The sequence below is a fragment of the Prionailurus bengalensis genome, chromosome C1 (assembly GCF_016509475.1).
Source record: "Prionailurus bengalensis isolate Pbe53 chromosome C1, Fcat_Pben_1.1_paternal_pri, whole genome shotgun sequence".
NCBI lineage: Eukaryota > Metazoa > Chordata > Mammalia > Carnivora > Felidae > Prionailurus > Prionailurus bengalensis.
In genome coordinates this window covers 44,448,158-44,469,840 of record NC_057345.1, presented here as the reverse complement: position 1 = coordinate 44,469,840, position 21,683 = coordinate 44,448,158, and the positions used below count along the sequence as shown (strand labels likewise).

Genomic DNA, 21,683 nt, shown 5'->3' with positions numbered 1-21,683 from the left:
GTTCCCACAGGGAAGTCGAAGAAAGTCATCATCGCCACCGAAACTGCTTATTGAGAACTCGCCGCGGGCCAGTCGCCCTGGCGGACAACTCACACGCCTCACCCCCATTTAAGCCACACGAGCCCATCAGCAGTGTCGCCATTTTACAGATGAGGAAACTGAGGCTCCGCGACGCTAAATAACTTTCCTGAGGTCCCTCTGCGTCACCTGGAATGGCAGCTGAATGGCTTTTTAATTATTTGGGGGTTCTCTCCTCTATCACTTATGTTGTTCTACAAACGGAACACTTACCCGATCTGAAGGCATTTTTTTCCTGTTTACGTTTCCCGAACAGTCAATAGCTCTGTGATGGGGCTGGTTCTATTTTGGCGTGTAAATTGTTTCATTAAACGGCAGCTCCTCTGTAGGTTTTATTTGTCATCCGCGAAGTAAAAGAGACAAACAAGAACATCCCTACTGTGGCGGAGATAGATCTATTGTTTTCGTCTGCCCAGCAGCCTGCCCTGCTGGGGACCTCACGCCCCTTCTTCCTGGGCTCCTTTCCCACTCTGAGCGGTGGCAGGGGGGTGCCAATCATAATATCCTGCCCCTCTGCCCACAAACGCTGACTTGACCCAAGTTAGGCCAATCAGAGTCCTTCCCACAGAGTTTTCCATCGCAGTGCAAGGGACAGAAGACATTCTCTGTCTGCTGGAACAGCCATGAGCAAGGGTCCCCGTTAGGATTAGGCTTAGCCGTGGCATGAAAACAGCATCCTCAACAAGATGGTGCATATTTACCTTGCCAGGCTAGCTCAGACATCACCTCAGTGCCCGCCCAGGCTCCCTTCTCCCCTCACCCACCAGGCACCTGCTAAGGTCGTCCCACCACATGCACCCGCCACTCTCCACCTGACTGGAAGCACTGGGGACTCGACGCCTCTGGGAGCAGCCTTCAACCAGTGGGGAGTGGCAACCGGAGGATAAATACCCAGCCTCAGAAGCAGGGGTGGGGTGGGAGGGGGGACAGGATAATTCTGAAGCGTGTGCCACAGTCTCCCCGTGGCCTCGTTGGGATCGATGCCCCATTGCCCACAGCAGGAAACTGCTAGTTTGTTGCCACATCCTGTATTCACTTCCGGCCCCTCCTGCTCTCGCTTCCCCACCTCCCTTCCGGTGTTTCCTGGATCACCTCCCGAATAAACTACTTGCCCCGGCATCTTTGACTCGGGGTCTGCTTCTGGGGAGCCCAGCTTTAAATACATTCGGAGTCCTGCCTCATCCCGAGGGAAAGATCCTTCCACCTCTATGCTCCCAGCGCACTTTTTTGGTACCTCTGATATAATAACACCATGGCCCATCTCGTTGTGTTTATTAAGTATAAAATAGGAAGTATCATCTGTGTACCAGTCACCGTACCAGGTGTCCTGTGCTCCTCCATTCATGCATTTATTCACTAATTCATTCATTCAACAAATATTTATTAAGCATTTGCAATGTGCTTATTACCAATGATCTAGGCCAGAGCTTGGCAAAATATGGTCCGCAGGCCAGATTCAGCCTACTGCCGGTTTTTGTAAATAAAGTTTTATTGGAACACAGCCATGTTCATTTGTTCACAAGTATATAAGGCTGCTTTCATGTTGCAACAACAGAGCCGAGTAGCTGTGACAGAGACCGTATGGCCCACAGAGCATAAAATATTTACTGTCTGGGCCTTTACAGAAGAAGTTTGGTGTCCACTGCTCTAGGCATATAAACAAAAAAACCTTGGTAAGATATTTACTATGTTAAATGGTGACAAATGCTTTGAAGAAAAAAAGCAGGGAGAGGGAGTGTCAGGAGTGATGGGGGAAGGGGTGGGGATTGCAGTGAAAACCCGGGTGTCAGGAAGTCCTGGCTGGCTGTGAGGGTGACATTGGAGCAAAGACCTGGGGAGGTGAGGGGTGAGCCACGTGGATGTGGCAGGAAAGAGCTGCCGGGCTGGAGGAACAGCAGGTGTGAGGGCCACACGGAGGTATTAACAATAGTTAATCCTGTACTGAGTACCGTGCACTAGACAGCCTTCCAGTGCTTTACATGCATAATCTCATTTAATTACTTAAAAGTCTCATTACGCAGTTAATCTTACAAAACAATGATCTGAATATATTTCTATTGCTAACATTCATACAGCGCTTTCAGTTTGCAAGGTTGTTTTGTAACGTTGTTTGCTTGCGCTAACGCAGCACTTGGAAGACGTTACTGACCCTGTTGTATTACAGCCAAAGACCAGAAAGGTCGAGTCCTTTGCCCCAGGTCACGTAGCCAGTAAGTCAGGGAGCTAGAAAGCAAACCCAGGTCTGTTCGGATCCGGACCCGGACGCTGCCTCCCTCCCTCGAAACCATCAGCTTCAGAAGGCACACACTTCCCCTCACCCCACTCACCCTTAACCCAAACAGTGCACCAGAGAGAGAGGGTAAAGGCCTGTTGGAAGGAACCCAATTCCTTCATCCTCCCCGATGACGGTGACCCGGTAAAGTGCTGGAATCACGCCCACACTCACAGGGCTGTGATGATTCGCCCTGTCCTGGGGCAGCCGCTCTGTGCCCCACACTTGAGGCTGCGCCCAGTGCTCTGCCAAGCCCACCCGAAGCAGGTGCTCGAAAATGACCAACTGGTTGACAGACGAACTATTGCTGTGATTTTTTTTTTCGATGCAGTTTTAGCAAGGCATTCCCAGGAATTGAGGGAATTAGTTAGAAAGACATTAAATCGGCGAATATGTATTGAGATTTGCCACGTGCAGAAAAGACCAGCACCTTTCTACACAGTGAACAGCTTTACTGTGGCGGGGCTGGAAATGAACAGGATACGGGCCCGCCCCTCTAGGAGCCCTCAGTCTAGTCTGGGTGGAGAGATGGATTTTTTGGATGTGCTGCTGACCTACTGAGTGCCAGCCGTCACGCCGGCCAGGGCACTTTCATCAGCAGTAAGAATAATAATAGCAAACACTACTGAACCCTGACTCCGTGCCAGGCGCTATGCTGAGTTACATCTCCATCACAACTCCACAGGGAAGACGTCACTACTATTTTAAGCCTGCGGCATGTGAGGCTCAGGGAGGCTGAGTATCCCCCATAGGCATGTGGTTAGTGGGCGGCAAAGTGACTGAGCCTGAGTGGCTCAGTCAGTCGAGCGCCTGACTCTTGGTCTCAGCTCAGGTCATGATCTCACTGTTTGTGAGTTCGAGCCCTGCATCCGGCTCCACACTGATAGTGCAGAGCCTGCTTGAGACTCTCTCTCTCTCTCTCTCTCTCTCTTTGTGCTCTCTCAAAATTAAAAAAAAGAAAGAAAAAGAAGTTGCCATTGCTGGTTGTGAGCATGGAGATCAGGCTTTGCATCCAACAGACCTGGAGATGATTCTTTCTCTCCTTTTTACTCGTTTTGTTGACCATGGACGAGCTAACGCTAAGCAACCTTTCCAAGGTAAACTGGATGTCCGCTGTATGGATAGAACAGTGATTATTTATACCTGTTGGGACTATGGTGAGGATTTAATCAGATGTGGCGTAAAGTGTTCAATATTGCCCCTGGCACATAGCAAAGACTCTGTAAACGTGAATGACCATAATGATGACCACACTCATCAAGTCTGAGGAACCTGGATAAGAAAAGACGCCCACCTTCCCAGCCCCCTCCTGGTCTCCAATGACCCGAGATTTGGCACTAAACAAGCGAACGAGTGATGCACTCCAGGCCCAAGGAGAAGAGGTCCCTGAAGACAGAAGGAATTGGTGTCACGCATGGTGGCAGGAGTAGGGATTCTGAAGGGAACAGGTGGCAGCAGACTGATGGTTCTGTATGGTGGGCGAGGGGAGCCACGGGGTCTCCTGACTTGGGAAGGATGGAGGGACGAGCCAGATGCTTTCAATTACATCTCTCATCGCATCTTCACAACGGCCCTACATGTATGTGACGGTTCCTGTGTTATTGATGAAGAGCCCAGAAGCTCAAGGCCCCAGAAGCACGTGGCTGGAAGTGGCTGGCAGGATTCCAAGTCAAGGCTGCCCTCCTACCCTCTGTCCAGTCTGTCCGGGTCCGGCTGGGCTAACGGGGCGGGGCGGGCTCAGGAATCCATCAGGTGGCCTATCCCAGGGGGTCTCTGGAGTCTGTCCCACGCACTGTCCCAGTCTGGGCCCCCATAGGAGTCACCCACCCTGCCTCCCTCACCACCCTCTTCCCCCCGTCTGAGTTCACACCCCACTCAGGCAAGGAAACACAACTGACCGTGTCCTGCCCCGGTGCAAAGCCCGGCGGCCATTTCCCGCAGGCCGGGTCCTTCCGCTGGCCCGCGTCTTCCGCAGAGGAAACAGCCATCTTCTTGGAGTGACAGTCATACTTGTCTATTTCAAAACAAATACACGCTGTAGAGCGGAATGCAAAATGCCCAGGGATTTTCTCAGAGGAGGAGCTGTCCGGGGCTAAGCCTCAAAATAGACGTGTGTGTGTTGGGGAGAGGAGTATCGCTCTTCAGGAAAAAAAATGTCACTGGCCTCAAAGACGAACAGAAACTCGCAGCCTGGCGCTTCCGGGGTGCCCGGGTGTGCTCTGTGTTCCCGCCCGACTATTTCAGCCTTCTTCCTCGCAGCCAGTGGTCACTTGCTTGTGCTCCGACTACGGTATCTTTCTATCCCTCCTTGTCAGCTTGGGGAACTCCTAATTATCCTTTCAGGTCCATTTCTGCGTCCCCTCTTCCGAGAAGCCCTCCCTGATCCCACTCCCCACTCCTTGCAGCACAGGTCTTGCTCTCCCCTCTTCACAGCTTCTCCCCACAGGATGCTGGGACCTTCACTTTGAGAGGCAGCCTCTCCCAGAGATTATGAGCAACTTGAGATCAGGGAGCCTACTATGAACTCTGACTTCACTTGTTCATTCAGCACATACTCAGAGCCCCTCCGTACCAGGGCCATGGGCTCTGGATGAGGGAATGACTCAGTGTGTCCTTGGAGAACTCCAACCTGAGGGAGAGACAAACCATTCATTCATTCATTCATTCATATATTAAAATAACAAACAAAAAGCAAAACACTTTGCTAATCCCCAGCTGGGGCAGGCCCTCTGGTTAAGGTTAAGGTTAAGGTTAAGGTTAAGGATACAGGGGCACCTGGGTGGCTCAGTCGGATAAGCGTCCAACTTCGGCTCAGCTCATGATCTCACAGTTCGTGAGTTCAAGCCCCGCGTCAGGCTCTGTGCTGACAGCTGGGAGCCTGGAACCTGCTTTGGATTCTGTGTCTCCCCCTCTCTCTGCCCCCCCCCCACTCTCTCTCTCTCTCTCTCTCTTAAAAATAAATAAACATTAAACAAACAAACAAAAAAGGATATGGAAAAGAGCATGTCTGACCAATGGCCAGTGGAAACAAAGTTCTAAGTGCATGGTGTGCCCCCAGAGCTGCGGGGACACCAAGGCAGGTGTGGGGTATGGGGTCCTTTTGCTTTTTTTTTTTTTTTTTGATGGCAATGAATGAATGACTTTTTCTGTGGGTTCTTTCTTCTGTTTTAGGGAACGTGCAGGGTTCTAATCATGAATGAACTCCGTAAATCAGGACACCCAGCAAATGACCGATCAAGTGATCGATTGAACTGTCACACTGGAAGTTGCTGTGGCGATAGGGCTAGATTCTGGGCCTCCACCACCCCTGGACTTTCTCAGTGGGAAGCACATCTACTCTGACCATGGCTGGCTCCAGGCTGCAGAGCCTGCTGCAAACTCACAGTAAAATGCAGTTCTCCGCCTGCCTCCCAAGGGGGTCGTGAGCATTAATTAGTTACCATTGGTAAAGTGCTCTGAAGATGTGGGGGTGTATAAACACGGCAAGTCATTAGGCCTCTCCACGCCACTAGGCTCTACAGCCTGGGAACTGCTAATTGAGAAATAATTAACACCTCAGGGTGCAGAGGCCGGATTCCTGGCTTTTCCAGGATTGGGAGGGATGTAATAGCGTGCATGGGAGCAGGGAGGAATATAAGGCTACTGTGGATCCCGATATTGAAGATTATTCACCTCCTGTCCCCAGAGAGGAGGCGTGGGGAGTATTGCCTCAGGAAAACCTTTAGGACTGCACTCCTTAGGGAAAGCTTGGACTACAGAGCTGGGCTGCAGAAGCCCAGCGACGTTCTTAGAGCAAAGGAGCTCAGGCCCAGTCCGGTTCTGCCTGGCCTCCTAGCTGGGGGTGGGCGAGATGTCAGCTGTGGGGTCCACCCGCGCTTTATTTTCCTCCACTGGCCCAACAGACTGTCCAGTGCCTGTGGGTCCACCCAATGGCCCAACAGACTGTCCGATGCCTGCGGGTCCAGCCGATGGCCCAACAGAGTGTCCAGTGCCTTTCCTCTAGACCAGCGGATCTAGCCCAGGCTGTACATTAGGATCATCAGGGGGACAACTGATGCTCAGGCCAACCCCAGGGAATGTGATACCCAGCACTGCAGGGTTGGGGGGCTGGGGCACATGGTGAGTCCAGTGCACTGCAGGTTGAGAACCACTGCTTTGACCTGTGTGTCAAGCACTATTTTAGGAGAAGAGGGAGATGGAGATGGAAACCCTATGACATTCCGTGACTCCCTGACACCTCATCATTTCTTGCTTCCCTGCCGGAATGTCCTGCTCCCTCAGCCTGGCCACTCCCACCACCATTCCTGTCCTGGTAAACCCCACTCATTCTTCAGGCTCAGCTCAAAGCACACCTCCTCAATGAAGCCCTCCTCCCCTGCACTCCCACAGGACTTTCTTCAGCCCCTATTAAGCCACTGATCATATGATGTCGTTCCTGGCAGATCTTGGGGCTGAGAGCTTCTTGGGGCCAGTGTCTTGCACTGGGTCTAGTACATTTTAGGCGCTCAATGAACTATAGCTGTTATTAGTTAGCTGGAGTTCCATGATATACAACCCCCTCCTCAGAATACGTCATTTGTTCCCTGTGCCTAGAACATTCTTCCTCCAGATATCTGCAAGACTCTCTCAACTTTGGGTCTTTGCCAAAATGTCACTTTCTCAATCATCCTATTTTGAATCGCAACGCCTCTTCCTCCAACGCATTCCCTTTTCACAGTTTATTCTTTTCTCTGTGGGTGGATACCGAGGGATCCAGTCTTTATTAAAAACTTCAGTATTTTGCTCACCATGGGTTTTTTTTTGGCATTTATTTTTTTTAATTAATTGCATAAAAATACTACTTTGGTTACTAAGTTCCTGCTCCCCTTCCAAATTTCATATTGACTTACTGACTCTTTTCATGGGAATGCAAGCTACCTTGAGGGCAGGGAAATTTGTTTCGTTCACTATTCCCAGTTTCTCCCAGTGGTTGGTACATGGTAGCTTCTCAAAAAAATATTTTGTGAATGAAAGTTTTATCTAGTGTCTTAAGGACTGTCTTGCGCTTTGTGATAAAAGTTTTTTGTTGTTGTTGTTGTTGTTGTTAAAAAATTTTAATGTATTTAAATTGAAAGCCTGTAAAAATCCTTGGGTATATCCCTAACAGCAAGTCCCACTGTTGTCATGGTTACACTTTCGCTAGCCTTTCCTTTCAGAGTCGGGTGGCCCCTGACAGTGGGAGGGAACACCAAGCTCAAAACCCAGGCTTTTATCATAGAGTTACACCTCCCTACCTCCTAGAGGGCACTTCCGGAACAGTAGTTTATTCTTTGCTGCCCAAACCAATCTACGATTGTGGAGGAGAGCCGGACTCTTTCTCCTTGGCTAAACTTCCGGAAAACCTCCACGTGCGTCTGGGGCGGGGGTTGGGGGTGGGGCGGTCCCCGTGAGAGCGGCCTTGTGATTGGCAGGTAGGGCAGGAGGCGGGGCTTCGGGCGGACGTGCCCCTGGCGCAGGCGCGTTGGGCCGGCGTGGCGGTCGGGCCGGCGGTCCAGGCTGGGACTTCAGTTGTTTCTGCGCGGTTCTGCTCTCGGCTGGGACTTCGGTTGGTGAGTGTGGGTGACAGGGGTCGGGCGGGGCGGGCGGTGAGAGGGCTGGGTCTCGGTTTTTGGACCTTGGTGGCCGTGCTTCCACGTGCATCCCGTCCTTGGTTTGGGGAGGGGTCGCTATCACCTGAACTCAGGGATAGTGTGTTTCCTCTGTTGTAAAATGAGGGCAGGACTTCCTCCTTTGTCTACCTCGGGTCTTGTGAGTGCCCTGACGTTCCTAGAAGTGCCAGCCCTGGAGACACCCTCTGGGATCACCTGGTGGCCCAGCCAACCTTCCCATTTTACGTATGGGGAAAGTGAGGCCCGGAGAGTGAAGTCGTTTGACCGAGGTCACCCAGCCAGTGAAGGCCGAGCCAGCACGTAGGACTGTCCCTGGGGTTCCATTGCTGCTTTATGCAGCACGGTCCGAGACGGAGACTGGAGATTGGAGGCGGGAACCTAAGCATTCCGGGTGTGCCCCTGCACTCCTCTGCTGTGTCGCTTGTCAGGTGGCCTCCCATCTCTGAGCTCACCTCTTCTGTGAGTTGGACATAACGATAATAATGGCAAAACTATTATATACCAGGCACTGTCGGCAGCACTTGAGGCCCAGCTTTCCTGATTGGATTGCGGGGCCATTGTGAGTTAACCTTAAAAGAGGCCTGTGCTCCAAAGATTGAGCCGCGCCCCTCTGTAAAAATTTGGTGAATGACTGAAGGACTCAGAGGCCCTTTGCTAGAGTCTGAGGTGCAGAATACATTAATCACTGTACTGCTTTAGAGGTACTGTCTGTAGATAACGCTGAAATTTTGAGATGATAAATAATTATTCTCCCATCTGCGTAAGCTGAGGGGTCTGAGGACAGGCACACGATGGGAGTGAGGGCAGAGGGTTTAAGGCTCTTATTTAAACTATCCAGATAATTGTTTTGTTGCACCTGTCACTTAGCTTTTCATTTACTAATATATTTGATTAGTACACATAATTAACTCTTCAGTGTGATGCTAGGCCCTGAAGCCTGACAATATAGAAAACATCACAAACTCCTCGTTTAACGGAGGAATAGGACCTGAAATATTGCTCAACTCCCAGTGCCTGGCACACAGCAGTTTCTCAGAAGTAGCTTTGAAAATTATTCCAGTCCAGTAAACTGTAGAGCGTTGTGTGCAGTGGGAGCACAGAGAAGGAAGTGGTCATCTCTGAGGGTTTGGGAAGCTTCTTGTCATAGGTGAACCTTGAATGATGGAGTTGCTGGGGTGAAGCTGGCCAATTCCAGGAATGCTGAGCAGTCTGGGGCATGTTGGGGGAGTGGTAGGGTAAAAAGCTGGGAAGAGGTGTGTTGGGATCAAAATACAAAGAGGCTTCATGTTAATGGAAGTACCATTCCAAGAAAATGATGACGAGGAGCCATTAATGGGTTATAAGCCAGGGCATGATTGGATCAATTATCTTTTTAGCTGTAATATGGAGACCAGACAGACAGGGGTCAGGAGTCAGTTCAGTCATTGGTGGACATTTATTGAGTATCCACTGGGTCCAGGCACCGTGCTGGATGCTACGGATACAACTTGGAATAAGACAGACATGGTCACTGCCCGCATGGACTTTATTGTGCTTTTCCCAGTGTGGTCCCTGGTCTAACAGCATCAGCATCACCTGGAAACTTGTTAGAACGGCAGTTTCTCTGCGCACACCCCAGGCCTACTGAATCAGAAAGTCTGGGGCTGAGGCCCCACGGTCAATGTTTTAACAAGCCCTCCAGGTGATTCTTTTTTTTTTTTTTTCAACGTTTATTTATTTTTGGGACAGAGAGAGACAGAGCATGAACGGGGGAGGGGCAGAGAGAGAGGGAGACACAGAATCGGAAACAGGCTCCAGGCTCCGAGCCATCAGCCCAGAGCCTGACGCGGGGCTCAAACTCACGGACCGCGAGATCGTGACCTGGCTGAAGTCGGACGCTCAACCGACTGCGCCACCCAGGCGCCCCGCCCTCCAGGTGATTCTAACGCTCGACTTAAGTTTCACAACCACCTGGCTACCGTAATGGACCAAGCGGTTTTGAGAGGCCAACCCAGGGTAGAGGCAGCAAGAGCCAGAAAGGAGAGGGTGGACTTGAGAGGGAGGTCAGAGACGGACTCCTCTGCTTTCAGAGGAGTTAAGGATGAAGGAGTGTCTGGTGTGGGCCACTGGCTCGCGGTTTACCAGATGAGAACCATGTGTCCTTGCCTCCAGAGCCCACACTTTTCCATTCAGTCGCATTAGGGCTCTGCGGCAGTGCCTGCCAACCTGTCTCAGGCCACGGGCCATGTGGGAGATGATAATATTTGTACTGTGCACAGGGGACATGGATGAGGCTGCTTGAGGTGGCAGGAGACCAGCTGGAGGACTTGAGGCCGCTAGGACCTGGAAGGGGCCACCCAGGGGTTCCAGACTCCCAGAGCCGAGAGGAGCCGGCAACCCATTGTCAGCATACCACAGGGCAGCTCTGCTTCACGGGAGATGCCGAAAGGTAGGGCCCTCCCTGGACTTGGCAACATAAATCGAGAACCCTGAGGGGCACCTGGGTGGCTCAGTCGGCTAAGCGCCCGACTTCGGCTCAGGTCATGATCTCACAGTTTGTGAGTTTGAGCCCCGCGTCGGGCTTTGTGCTGACAGCTCGGAGCCTGGAGCCTGCTTCACATTCTATGTCTCCCTCTCTCTCTGCTCCTCCCCTGCTCACGCCCGGTCTCTCTCTCCTTCAAAAATAAATAAAAACATTAAAAAAAAAAAAAAAAAAAGAACCTTGAAAGAGTTCTGTGTGTTGACTCAGTAATTCCTTTCCTGAGAATCTCTCCCAAATGTACAACAAACAAACAAAAGCCTTCTGTTCATTGTAGATTGTACATAACAGAGAAGATGACAGCTCCCTGCTAGCAGGAGAATCGTTTCTGATCTACTCGGTGGAATGTTGTACTGCCATCAGGAATGTGAGTATTTTGTAACATCGTAGAGGAACACATGTGCTCAGTTAGTAGACAGTGTCTGGTAAAGCCCTGCTCCGTGCTGAGTGGTGAGCCAGTTAGATTTGGTCCTTGGCCGCATGGAACTGAGTGCCTGGGAGGAAGACAGCAGTCACTCCTGAGAGGGATTGGTGATCAGTTGGGACTGCCGTGGGAGACGCTGGCCTTTGGGACATGGGAGTGGGACATGGAAGGCATCCCAGAGGACAGGATGGTGATCCCGAGGCTGGGAGGATGAGCAGGTGTTGGTACGCAAAGGGCACGGTGTGTTTAAGAGTGGGTGTGGTGCGGCTGGAACACAGGGCGACTGGGGAGGCTAAGCTCCAGGGGGCCAGCAGCCAGCTCACAGGTGTGCCCAGAAGGTCAAAAGCTTGCACCTGATTCTGAGAGCAGCAGGAAGTCGTTGGAGGGCTTTAGGAAAGAAAGACTGTTACTGTATGTGCTGGGACGTGTTCCCTGTGGCTGCAGCATGGAGCATGGATTGGAGGAAGGCGGGCATGGAAGCGGGGGGCCCGGTGCAGAGGCTGCTGCGGAGGCCCAGGGGAGAGGTGGTGGTGGCCTGGATGGAGGCTCTGGAGGTGGGGAGAAGGGGCAGATGGAACAGCAAGCGAAGAGACAGGAATGACAAGGCTGAGAGGTTTGGTGCGTGTGGGCCATGAGGGGACAGAGTGGATGAACCCAGGTTTCTGGTTTGGGTAAAGGTGGCTTTTGGTGCCATTGTGAGTGATGGGCCGCACTGAAGGGGGAGCAGTTTTAGCGGCAGGGCAGTTGGGGGTGGGGGGGAATGCGGAGTTCCCTCTGGGGTGCTGAGTTTAGAGTATCCATGCAGCTCCTTCTCCAGGAGACTGTTGGATAGGGAGGTCTGAAGTGTGAGAGAGACAGACGGGGTACAGGTGTCGACCCAGAGTCGTGAGCGTGAGGCCTGACCAGAGAGTGCTATGGCGGGGAGAGGCACAAGACACCGAAGGCAGGAGCCGGGTGGGGATGTGGGCAAAAGAGCAAGGCTGGCAAAAGGGACGAGGGCTTGTCAGCAGCAGTTGTCTCTGGGCCGAGGGATTAGACTTGATTTCCTTTTCTTTTTTGTTTCTGTTTTTTCCCAGTTCTCTATTATAACTATAGTAAATATTGATTGCACTCATAGAATGTGCCAGATACTGTCCTAGTAACTTTTTATAACTCTTCTAAATTCCCACAAGAAACCTACAAGACAGTTCTTACTGTATTCCCATCGTACAGATGAAGAAACTGAGCACAGAGGGGTTAAGCCACATGTCCCGAGCTACACAGGGTGCCGTCAGCAAGCAGCCTGCCTGGAATCCAGGCTGCCTGGTTCCACGGCTGTGCACTCCCCACGCAGTGGGGTCTCTCCACAATATGCTGTTGTATTTTTATAAATGGGAAAATAATTGTGTTTTTTTAAAATAGCAGTAGAGGTAAGAGAAGTAGGACTTGAATCTGCTAGAAAATTAGAGGTGAAAGGGTTTGCACCTGCAAAGTCAGTGGCTGGCTGAGAAGTCTGTGGGAGACCAGACTGAGCTGGCTGCGTCGTGGCGTCGGAGCACAGTTAACGCTTATTTCTGCACGGCTCGTTTTCCTCCAGGCACAAGTGCTTCCCCGCACGGGGTGTCATGGAAGGGCTGCTGTCGAGATGCAGGGCACTGCCCGCCCTGACCACCTGCGGCCGCCAGCTCTCTGGGTATGTTCCTCACAGGTTTTACCACTGTGGCCCAGAGAGAGGAAAGCGCTTGGTGCTGTCCCGCATGTTCCAGCCCCAGAACCTTCGGGAAGACCAGGTGCTCTCTCCTGAGGGCAGATCTGGCGACCTGAGCTGTAAGAGCCAGCGGCTGATGCTGCAGGTGGGTCTGATCCACCCGGCAAGCCCCGGCTGTTACCACCTCCTGCCTTATACCGTGCGTGCCATAGAGAAGCTCGAGCGTGTGATAGACCAGGAGATGCAGGCCATCGGGGGACAGAAGGTCAACATGCCCAGCCTCAGCCCAGCAGAGCTCTGGCGCGCCACCAAGCGGTGGGACTTGATGGGCAAGGAGCTGCTAAGACTTAGAGACAGACACGGCAAGGAATACTGCTTAGGACCAACTCACGAGGAAGCCATCACGGCCCTGGTCGCCTCCCAGCAGACACTGTCCTACAAGCAGCTTCCGTTCCTGCTGTACCAGGTGACAAGGAAGTTTCGGGACGAGCCCAGGCCCCGCTTTGGTCTTCTTCGCGGCCGGGAGTTTTACATGAAGGACATGTACACCTTCGACTCCTCCCCAGAGGCCGCCCTGGAGACCTACGGCCTGGTGTGCGGGGCCTACAGCAGCCTGTTCCACAGGCTGGGGCTGCAGTGCGTCAGGGTCCAGGCGGACGTGGGCAGCATCGGGGGCACCACGTCTCACGAGTTCCAGCTGCCGGCTGAGGTCGGGGAGGACCGGTTTGTGGTCTGTCCCGGCTGCGGCTTCTCGGCCAACATGGAGACGCTGCACTCATCACAAACCAGCTGCCCTGCTTGCCGGGGACCACTGACCGAAAGCAGAGGCATCGAGGTGGGGCACACGTTTTACCTGGGCACCAAGTACTCCTCCATTTTCAGTGCCCAGTTTACCAACGCCCACGGCAAACCGTGCCTGGCCGAGATGGGCTGCTACGGCCTGGGTGTGACACGGATACTGGCTGCCGGCATTGAGGTGCTGTCCACCGAAGACTCTGTTCGCTGGCCCAGCCTCCTCGCGCCTTACCACGTGTGCCTCATCCCCCCAAAGAAGGGCAGTAGGGAGGAGGCGGCCACCGAGCTCACGGGTGGCCTGTACGACCTCATCACGGAGGCAGTGCCGCAGCTCCGCGGTGAGGTCCTGCTCGATGACAGGACCCATCTGACCATCGGAAACAGACTGAAAGACGCCAACAGGTTTGGGTACCCCTTTGTGATCATCGCCGGCAAGAGGGCCCTGGAGGACCCTGCCCATTTTGAAGTCCGGTGCCAGAACACCGGTGAGGTGGTCTTCCTCACCAGAGAAGGAGTCACGGAATTTCTGAGCCAAGTGCAGGTCGTCTGAATACCCCCGAGCCACCCCCACCCCATCTTGCAGCCTTAGTGTTCATTCGGACGGTCTTTTCCTGCACTCCTTCCCAGGGCCGGCCTCTCCAGGTACAAGGCAGCTCATGGAAGGGGGAGCATGTTAGGGAAACCGACTTTTATCCAGTCCTTTGTTCCTACTCTTTGTGTTTGAAGTTGGTGATTCCATTCTCTGGACTGGCAGTGTTGCCACATAGCATTCCTCTTATATTCCATTGTGGAGGCTTGTGGGTTAGGGGGCAGAGGGGCAAGAGAGAGCCGCTCATCTTGACCCTCAGGCGAGTGGCTTCCGTTCTCTGCCGAGTTTCCCGTGTGGAGGATGCGAGTGGCCCGTGGCCAAGGCCCTCCTGGCTCCAGCAGTCTGACCCCTCCTGGCGCCTCTTGCCACGTTTGGTCTGGAGAGCAGTCCCACCGGCCCTCTCCCACTTGGTCATGTCCCCTTCCCTGCTGGGGCCTCAGTTTCCCCATCTGTGACATGAGAAAATGGAACTAGATCTGTAAAATTCTTAAGCTGTCACTGGGTGGTTCCAAAGAGGTTCATGATGGGCAAATCTGGGTCCTCTGATCCCCTGTAGTCTAAGCTACACAGAGAATTGATAGAATTAACTAATGGCCCAAAACCACCTCCAGAGACGTGGCTCTTTTGGGGTGGCTTAGTGTGGAGTTGGTGTTATATTGATTGAATAAAGTAAGCTACTGGGATGAGCCTTGCATAGTAACTTGGAACAGTGGTAATGCCTGCCGTTTTAACAGCAGCAGCTTCTTCTTTCCTTTTTTATCCTACTATTTCTACAGTTCACTCAAAAACAAACAAAACCCACCTCCGAAGGCTGGGAATATGTTTTAAACCATTTCTCCCCCAAATGTAGGGGTAGCAGGCTTCAGGTACCACGGTGAACTTGTCTTGGGTCCAGAGTTGGGTCCTAGAGCCGCACCAGGAGTGCATATTAAGGTCTCTGCCCATAATCTGTGGAAACTGGGAGCAGGCTTGAGCCACAGAGCAGTGCCACCTGCTTTCACTTCTCCTGCTCATCAGATTATGGTCTCGACACGTCCAAAGCTAACAAGATTCTGTCACAGTCAAGCTCAGGGCCACCACCTCTGGAAGCGTTTTGCCCTCTGCTTCCCCCACGCTCTCCCATTCAGCACTGATGACGTTGATTCTTGTTTGGAGCACACACAGCTCATTGTTCGTGCACCCCCCTCTCTCGGTTGACAGTCACCTCCCCAAGATCATGGTCCTGGGCTGATTCCCAGTGTACCCCACTTCTTGGCCAGTTGTCCCACCTGCCAAACAGCTCCCCAGCAGTGTGTTCCTGCTGCTGCTGTCACTGCTCAAGTAACCCACGCCCCAGCACACACCATCAGGTCTCCTCATTAACATTCATGCCAAGCCCTGATGACCCCCAGGCCAGGAGATGTGTATTCTGAGAGCAAACCTAGAAAGGCTGGATTAGAAGTCAGGGGACTTTACCCTTGGCTGCACTTTGGAATTACCTAGGTCCCACCCGGAAAAGTTTTGGTTAGAGTCTGGGGTACGGCCTGGGCATCCTGCATTTGAAAGCTCCATAGATGAGCTCCATAGATGCACGAAGTCAATTCAGGGTTCCCAGTGTACTTACGGGCAGCCACCATCTCTGAGCCACTTTGTAGCCGAGCATTTCTTAGAGTAATTTCCTGTGTGCGCGATCAGACTGACTCTGCTTTTAATGGTCTGGTCATTTATTTGTTAAGGGCCTGCCATGCACCGGTGTGCTGTGAGGCACTTTTATATACCATTTTCACACCAAAAACTGCGGGGTGGATGCTGTTCTCCTTTTACTGATGATGAACCTGAAGCTTCATCTTTTAAGTGTCAGAGCTAGAATCTGAGTATTGACCAAAACCTATGCCATTCCTGCTATAACTGCATGGCCTCTGCCTAGACGAAAGTGATTTCAGTAAATAAAACTGAATTATTTATGCCTTTCTAATCCAGTTAGCCTCAAATAGATGAGAAATTAGAATCTGTGTGAATTGGTGCTTAATTTTTTAAAATTTCTTATTGAAGTACAGTTGATACACAATGTGACATTAGTTTGAAGTGAACAGCATAGTGATTCAGTAACTACACATTAAGCTGTGCTCACAAGTATAGCTACCGTCTGTCACCATACAACACTGTTACAATACCACTGACTGTATTCCCTGTGCCGTACCTTTCATCCCTGTGTCTTACTCACTCCGCAACTAAAAGCCTGTACCTCCCACTCCTTTTTTTAATTTAAATTTGTGCTCCATAAGCTGGTTTATGTAAGGCTAGCCTAATATAAGCACTCTTAAAAACCAGAGTCCAGGAGGAGAGAACCAATTAACTTTTAAATTCTTCATAAATGTTCGAGTTATTTGAGGAGGACACAGAATCATGGAAGTTTTGAACAGGAGGACTTGGAGCCCGCCTGTCCACCTCTCATTCCACAGAAGGGAAGCAGGCCCAGACTGGGAGTTCACCTGTCACACACCATCTGATGCAGGACACCTGATTGCAGGCCAAGTGCCGTGTCCCCTGAATTAGGCTACCTCCAGTCTATCTTGTTGCATCAAGAATGGTCTGGCTGGATCACCATTTGAGCTATAGAAGCCTTGTAGCTGTGAAACAGGTACCGTCCTCTGTTTTCCAAGGGAGATGAATCCAGGGAGAACAGTGATTTGCTCAAGGGCAAGCTGAACTGACACCTAGGTGTCCTGATTACTAAGCCACCATGTCTTGGAAGAAGCCAGGGGCGGTATGATACCGGGGGAAGATCAGAACCTTGAAGAGACATAATCCTAGATCCAGCACTTACCAGGGATGTGACCTGAAGACAAATTACTCGCCTTTTCTGCTTCTCAGCTTCTTCATCCCTAAGATGTGCTCATGGCCATGCCCCTCTCAGGGTGGCCTGAGGTTGGCTGAGCGTATTACTTACATGAAATGCTTAACCCTGTGCTTTCAGCAAGTACTTCCTTCACTCCAGACAACTTAGGAAATGCCACCATTGGGAGCTCAAGTTCTGCTCTTAACTTGTCTCAAGACCTGCATCTTGTTTTCTTGATCTGATGCTTTACAACCTTCCTGGGGAGTGCCACGGGCAGGAGTTCAGTGATGCCTGGGGATTGACTCCATCTCCTTAGAGAAAAGACCAATATTCTCACACTGTGTACCTTACTGTCTCTTTTCTGAACTTGCCAGTGTTACTTCTTGCCATAAACTGATGAAATGGGGATGCTGGCAAAATAACAGGTACAGGATGTATTATCATTGTTCATTCCTTGGGGAGATCTAGAAGCAACTGGCTGGGAAATATTTAGCAGAATTAATACTTGGGGACAAAAGCTGGTGCATAACAAAACCATTGTGTAAATCAAGCTTAGAATGTAAATCAAGGGCCCCATTAATACTCTGTTTTCATGGAAGAAACACCTGCTGGGCTATCAATAAAGATGCTTTGTAGAAATCTGTTGAAACTCATTTCTTTAACTACCTGAGTGCCAAAGAACTTCACAGAGTTCCCACCATCCGTTTCTACACCAAGATTCCAGAATACTTTTTAGAATGGATTGTTATGCATCCAAGGGCGTGTGTAAGGCTTTGTTTTAGAGTTAGGAAAAGTTTGATAATGTGGAAAATGGGAAACTTTTTTTTGATGTTAGTGCAAACTTAGGGTATACTTGAAAAAAATCAAGGTATTGCTCTTAATTTAAAATAATGACTTACATCATAGTGACCCACACTAGAGACTGTGGAGTCAGACTGCCTAGGCCACTTGATAGCTATATGACCCTGTGCAAGGTGCTTCCTGTGCTTCTGCAGTAAAACAGGGACACCAGTGCCTGGCTCACAGCAGGTGCTGGGTAAGTGGCAGCGGCCTTTACACTTGGCCAGTTAGCCCTCTGCATGTAGTAGGTGGGTGGATGGTGCACGTGGGCCAACAGAGTGGGGTGGCACCTTTAGGGTCCCCCTGATCAGGCACCGCTTTGATGCAGGGATGGTCGGTGTTCACTCCTGTTAAGCCAGCAGCTCTGAAGGGTGATGAGCTTCCATAGTTAAAAGCCTAATTGCCCTTGGCTAAATAGAACTCTGTAGGGCTAGGAGAGCGAGAGGAAGCACTTGTTAATGGTGACTGAGGACAGCCGTTGCAAGGGAAGAATTTGTTGCCCAGCCTCCCTCAGAAAACTCGAGGGCTGACCGGAGCCCTACTGGCAGGGTGTCAGGTGTTGTGGGAAGTCAGCTGTGGGCTCTGGCAGTCTGGCTCTGGAGACTGGACTCTTTTGCCCAGGCAGACAGGCTGGGGACATTGCAGGACAGTGAATGCCAAGACTTTGTGACAACATTGGAGTGAACAGGCAAAGGGCTGCTGGGTCTAGTGCCAACTCCTGAAAGGCAGAGGCCCAGTCTTACTGCTGCGGATGTATCCTGAAGGGCTTAGGGGAGTTGTGAATTCAAGTTATGGCTCTACTTCTCACTAGCTAGCTAACACTGGGCAGGTTACCCTCTCTGTGCCAGTTTTCTTGTCAGTAAAATGGTTCTGTAAACTACTTGCCTCCTGAAGTGTCAGGAGTGAGCAAGTCAGCCCACACGAAGCACCCTAGAACACTGTCTGGCATATCCTAAGTGCTCGGTAGATGGCAGCTGTTACTAGTGAGCCAGGCCACTTATGCACTCCCCCTGGAATATGCCAGGATTGCTTGAGGGGTCCTTCCAACTCACACTCCCCACCCTTCCCTGTCCCTTCCCCAACCTCATGGCCCATATCCATCTTGTGTGGTGGCTTCCCCCCCAGTCTGTTTAGAATTTATCACCCCTTCCTCTGTGCCATCAGTCAGTAACTATTTGTTGTGTACCTGCTGTGTGCTGTGCTAGGTGCTGACGGTACAGAAGTGTACAGTTCAGGGCCCCGGACTCAGTTTACAAAGACGTGGGAGGAACTATCCAGTAAGTGGTTAATTACAATGTAGTGTGACAAGTGTGGTAATAGTACAGGTGCCGTGGGACATGTGAGATAGGGGGCCAGGAGGGCTTCCTGGAGGAGGCAGCCAGGCCTGAGTAAAGATTACAAAAGACAGAAAAGGAACAATTGGGGGTGGAGGCAAGGGTATAAGTGAGAGTAAGAATTCTCCAGGCAGAGGGAGCAGAATGTGCAAAGGTCCAAAGCTAAGAGCGTGGCATGATTAGAGAATAAAAGAAATAAGTGGCACAGATTGAGCACTGTTTGAGGCAAGCTCTGTTCATGTGCATCACATAGAATAATTCACATAATCCTTACAGCTCCTGTGTGAGGTAGGTGCTATTATACTATACGTGTTGCACGTGAGGAAACTGAGGCACAGTGCCCAAGGAGGTGCCTGAGGCCATCAGCTGGTGTGTTGCAGGGCTGGAATTGGCAGGCAGGCAGCCTGGGTCCAGAGGTAATACTTAAGCCACGGCACTGTCCTGCCCCATAGCTTAACTGTGTCCAGGATGGCTGGGCTAAGGCAGTTGGAAAGAGGAAGCCACAGAAGTGGTTGGGGCCAGACTCTGAAGAGCACTGAGTGCTACACCAAGAGTGTTTATGAGGGAATGGGGAGCTGCTGAGGGCTCTGAGCAGGGGTGAGGACTTGCTTGTTGTGGCTGTATTTCTCTTCCTTGGAGCAGTTTCCAGTCCAGGGTTAGACTTGTAACATCTACTCAACAGCGTGATCTCGAGGGCAGAGGCTGCCTGATGCACTTGGGCCTCGATGCCCTGTCCTTGGTTGGTGCCAGTTAGGTTCAGTGTTTGTAAACAGAATAAAAGGGACAAGGAAGAGGAGGCAGGTGGGCTCTGGAGTGAGATGCTTGTGTTCAAATCCTGGCTCTGACACTCCACTAGTAGTGAGACCATGTGCCCCCACCTCTTTTATAAACTTGGGATCATTTTATATCATTTACAAAATCGAGACCTGAGGGTGTGGCTGTCATCATGAAGAGAAAGCAGGTTTGCACAGAGCCAGAACGCTGTTGACAGCCACAATTCCTCCCCATTCCCTGCCTGCCCTTGTGTACCTGCCAGCAGTGTTTCAGGGGTGGCTTAAAGGGGCCTTGCCCCACCCCCAGGTTCTCCAGCTGCCACCCCAAATCAACAGAGGTAACCACTCAGAAGTCTGGCGGTCCCACCTGTGTCCCTGGTCCTGGGATGAGGTGGTGCCCCTGGGTGGTGGGAAAGGCTCTGCCTCAAATCAGGGATGTGAAGAATGCTGATGCCCTGGCCTTGCCCATTCCTTCCCTCTGGGCCTCTTCATCTGTAATATAAGGTGGTCCCATGGTTGAGTCTTTGAGGGAGCTCTGACTGGGATGGAGTCCCAGGTAGGGACAGGAGGCCGTGAGGCGGAGGGTGAGGGCCAGGCCACATGTCCCGTGGGACCCAGCTGCATGAGTGGAGGAGGGGTTCGGGCTCATGCCAGGCCAGTGGGGCCCCTGCTCCTAACTGTAGCCAACTCTAGTCCTAGCCTCCATGCTCCATTCCTAAGTTTGTGCTCTATCCACTCCCTGGAGACCAAAGAGGATGGCAGAGGTCAGAAGGGGCAGAGCCCACGGGCTGGGGAGGCCAGAAGCCTTCTTGGAGGGGGTGTAAGGTGTGCACATGGGCTTGAGCCTGGGAATGCCGATGTTTGCGTATGTATAGATGGGGCCTCAGAACAGGACTCTGGTTTTATTTTTTTGCTCATCATTTCCTTCACTCGTTTATTTATCCACTTCACGCACATGGAGCTCTCGGTGTGTCACACTCACTGTGTGTCAGGCCTGGGCACTAAGACAAATCCCCATCTGGCCTCTGCCCATTGAGAGTGTGCCTTCTGAAAGTTTTAGTGCAGTGCTTCTCAAACTCGGCATTATTGATAGTTTGGGCCAGATAACTTTTGTTGTGGGGGCTGTCCTATGTACCATAGAATGTTTTTAGCAGTATCTCACCAAGTTGTGACAACCAAAACTGTCTCTAGACATTGGCAGATACCCCTGGGGTGCAGGTCACCCCTGCTGAGAATCACTGGTCTAATGCTACCAATCTGCACACAGGTGGCACAGATAAGCCTGTGAGGTGGGTACAGTGACTCATGTTACAGATGGAGGCTCCAAGCACAATCCCTTCCTCCCAGGCACAGCAAGTCAGCAGCCACCAGGACCCTAGCTGTGGTCTGTCTGCCAAGCTAAGTCGCTTTCCTCCCTTTTCTGCTTCTCCCACTCACCCTAGCTGGATGGAGGGGCAGGGCCTAAAGAGAAGGCAGCCAGAAGCTGGCTGATAACTGGACCCACCAGGAGCCTGAAGAAAGGGCTGGGTGGTAGGGATGACAGTCATGGAACTTCGTTTCTCACGAGTGTCCAGAAGGGAGCAGGGAAAGCAGTCTGTTTCACAGATGAGTGAAGTGGCACACGGGGGCCTGTTCTACCCCAGGACAGGGAGATTGCTGCTCCACAGAAGCCTGCAATGCCCGCTAGGGTTGCTGTTAGGCCTCTTGCACAGTGCTGACTTAGAGACAGGCAGCGGGGGAGAGAATGGCCTCCGTGTGGCCTGAGCTAGGCTTAGGGTGGAGACTGGACTTCTGCTTCCCAGCCACAAGCAGTCACCTGCACCTGGAAGGAAAGCTGCATGGTTCTTTGTAAATAATTGCCCTTCAAAGATGATGAAGCGCACGGCACAAAACCTCAAATTACTCGA

The 21,683-nt window shown here is 51.6% G+C and overlaps 1 protein-coding gene across 1 annotated transcript; it reads left to right on the top strand.

Moving 5' to 3' along the window:
* Positions 1–7,822: 7,822 nt before the first annotated feature.
* On the top strand, positions 7,823–17,468 carry PARS2 (prolyl-tRNA synthetase 2, mitochondrial). Its single transcript, XM_043575075.1, has 3 exons — positions 7,823–7,938; positions 10,794–10,883; positions 12,517–17,468. Coding segments are annotated over exons 2-3 (1,458 nt in total). The 5' UTR covers positions 7,823–7,938; positions 10,794–10,881; the 3' UTR covers positions 13,973–17,468.
* Positions 17,469–21,683: the final 4,215 nt, after the last annotated feature.